This window comes from Megalops cyprinoides, chromosome 2 (assembly GCF_013368585.1).
Source record: "Megalops cyprinoides isolate fMegCyp1 chromosome 2, fMegCyp1.pri, whole genome shotgun sequence".
In the NCBI taxonomy this organism is placed as follows: domain Eukaryota; kingdom Metazoa; phylum Chordata; class Actinopteri; order Elopiformes; family Megalopidae; genus Megalops; species Megalops cyprinoides.
Genome location: NC_050584.1, coordinates 69,379,645 through 69,382,144, shown reverse-complemented (window position 1 = coordinate 69,382,144; position 2,500 = coordinate 69,379,645). Strand labels below are relative to the sequence as shown.

At 51.5% G+C, this 2,500-nt stretch overlaps 1 protein-coding gene across 1 annotated transcript in view; it reads right to left on the bottom strand.

The window, feature by feature from the left end:
• gramd1c (GRAM domain containing 1c) overlaps positions 1-2,500 on the bottom strand; it is a 19,003-nt gene that overhangs the window by 15,632 nt on the left and 871 nt on the right. The window contains exons 2-3 of the mRNA XM_036521359.1: positions 1,384-1,478; positions 130-214 (exon numbers count right to left, since the gene is read on the bottom strand). Coding sequence (XP_036377252.1) covers positions 130-214; positions 1,384-1,470 — 172 coding nt within the window. The 5' untranslated portion in view covers positions 1,471-1,478. The remainder of the gene's footprint in view (positions 1-129; positions 215-1,383; positions 1,479-2,500) is intronic.

The following is a 2,500-nucleotide window of genomic DNA, read 5'->3' as shown; positions in this document are numbered from 1 at the left end:
AGACAGGGAGAGGGAGTAAAGACAGGTGTAGTAATGGAACATGCTAAGTTACTGAGCTCCTCTTGGCTTTGGGAATTTGTGCAGTGAGTCTTTCAGACACGCTGACTCGGAGCAGTGACTCTGACTCACCCACGAGCAGCCGCTCTGACTCGGGCAGCTCTCTGAAGAGCCTCCTCAGCTCCTCACTCCGCTGTTTGTAGCTGGTGTGCTGCGCCTGTGTGGGAGACCGGGCTCGGCAGTGAAACAGAGCCGCTCTCAGGTGCTCCGGACCAAAGCGCTGCGCTTTGATCCCATATGACTGGAATTCTTCACTTTCCTCCAGGAGGAAAACTCACACGCTGAGCCCTATAATCCAGCACCCAGCAGTCTGTGGGTGTCATGGCATCTTTCTTCCACTAGAGAGAGCACGTTGCTCATCCCCGAGGAATGATGGTGTGTGACGTCATATAACAGACACAGCAGAGAAACGGGTGAGAGAGAGAAACGGCAGTACGGGCGGGTGAGCTGGAAACAGGGGAAGCCCAAACACTGCCTTTAAATCATTACTTTCAACCTGTTCCCCTTTATCCTCCTCGGTTAACAATAAAACAAATAGTTCACAGAATAAATGACACCAATCGCGTGAACAGAGTCAATGATTATGCTCGCAAAACACCGCAGATGTCTGAAATTTGTGTGCTTGCGAAAGCTACAGCATGAGATTAATTAACAAGGATGGCATTTATCGATTTAAATTACATTAAATGCTCATGACACATCACAGCTTTTGTGAGGTCTGAGTTCTAAACGTTATTTTTCATTGCACTCAACCTTACCTAAAAGTTTATTCTCAGTAATTTAAATCGATTTAACTAAATTTAGCTCTGTTCTGTGATTTGAATTTTGTAACACAAGAAAGTTATCATGCGACACATTTAAGAGAAAGCTTTGGGATTAGTTCCCACTTAATTATTCAAATTGCCATCCTTGTTAATTAAACAATCTCGTGCTGTAGCTTTCGCAATAGCACACAAATTTCAGACAATCTGTGCTGTTTCGTGAGCATAATCATTTACTCTATTTACGCATTGGTGTGAATTATTCTGTGAATTACTTGTTTCCTTGTTAATCAAGGAGGATAAAGGGGAACAGTTTGAAAGTAATGATAGATTTAAAGGTTTCAGCCTCTCCTGTTTCCAGCTCACCAGTCGCCACTGAGAAACGGGTGTGAGAGAGAAACAAGATGCTGCAGAACAGTCATTTTCACTGCAATCCCTCAGCTCAAACTGCTATATAAACCAGTATTAGGAGGTGTGTAGTAATATGTGTGCAGTACTGGCAGGTGTGTAGCAGCGTGTGTGTATAGTATTAGGCGGTGTGCAGAAGTGCATTGTGGGTACTCACCTCACTCTCCTCCGAACTCCACCTGGACTCCCCGAGGGAGGAGGCATCCTCGGGCACATCGCTGGCCACCCTCTGCAGCTGGGCCATCTTCTCCGCTGCGGGAGAGAAGCCGCGCAGCGCACATCACTCCGGCTGCATTTGGATGCTAAATGTCAGCAGCGTATCTGTGCGCTTCATCAGCCTGTAGACTTTGCATACAGCCGGCTGCGCAGCTTAGCCCAGATTTAGCGTTTTTCGGCTGTAGCGTTTGATCTGACGTCACCGACCGATCAGAAGGTCTTCCTGAGGAAAGAGCTGTCAGCTTCACGCAAATTTCCGCACTCAGCGGACGCAGACAGAAGCGCAGGAAAGCGTGTTTATCCTGCACCGAGCCCCGGGGCCACAGAGGCAGGAGGCCACGGGGGCAGGAGGCCACAGAGGCAGGAGGCCACGGGGCAGGAGGCCACAGAGGCAGGAGGCCACGGGGGCAGGAGGCCACAGAGGCAGGAGGCCACGGGGGCAGGAGGCCACAGAGGCAGGAGGCCGCGGGGGTAGGAGGCCACAGGGGCAGGAGGCCACGGGGGCAGGAGGCCACAGGGGCAGGAGGCCACGGGGCAGGAGGCCACAGAGGCAGGAAGCCACGGGGGTAGGAGGCCACAGGGGCAGGAAGCCACGGGGGCAGGAGGCCACAGAGGCAGGAGGCCGCGGGGGTAGGAGGCCACAGGGGCAGGAGGCCACGGGGGCAGGAGGCCACAGGGGCAGGAGGCCACGGGGGCAGGAGGCCACAGGGGCAGATTCCGCCCAAACAGCCCGAGCACATCGGAGGGGCACAGAATGTGTCTATAAACACCGCGCGCTCCCGCCGTCTCTGACGCGCCGACAGCGGTTACACCCACTTCTGATTTCCGAGACAAACTGCGAGGAAGTTTCTGATGATGCTCACACACACACACACACACACACACACACAGTCAAGCAAAAGCGACTGTTAGAAATATTTTTCCGTAAAACGATAGGATAAATGTTAATAGAGTGAAGCAGATATGGAAAATCGGTGTTTCCAACAATTCACACGAACCGCCATAGGAATACTAGTTTTCCACAAAAAATAAGATTAGATAAGTCTTGATCCTGAATG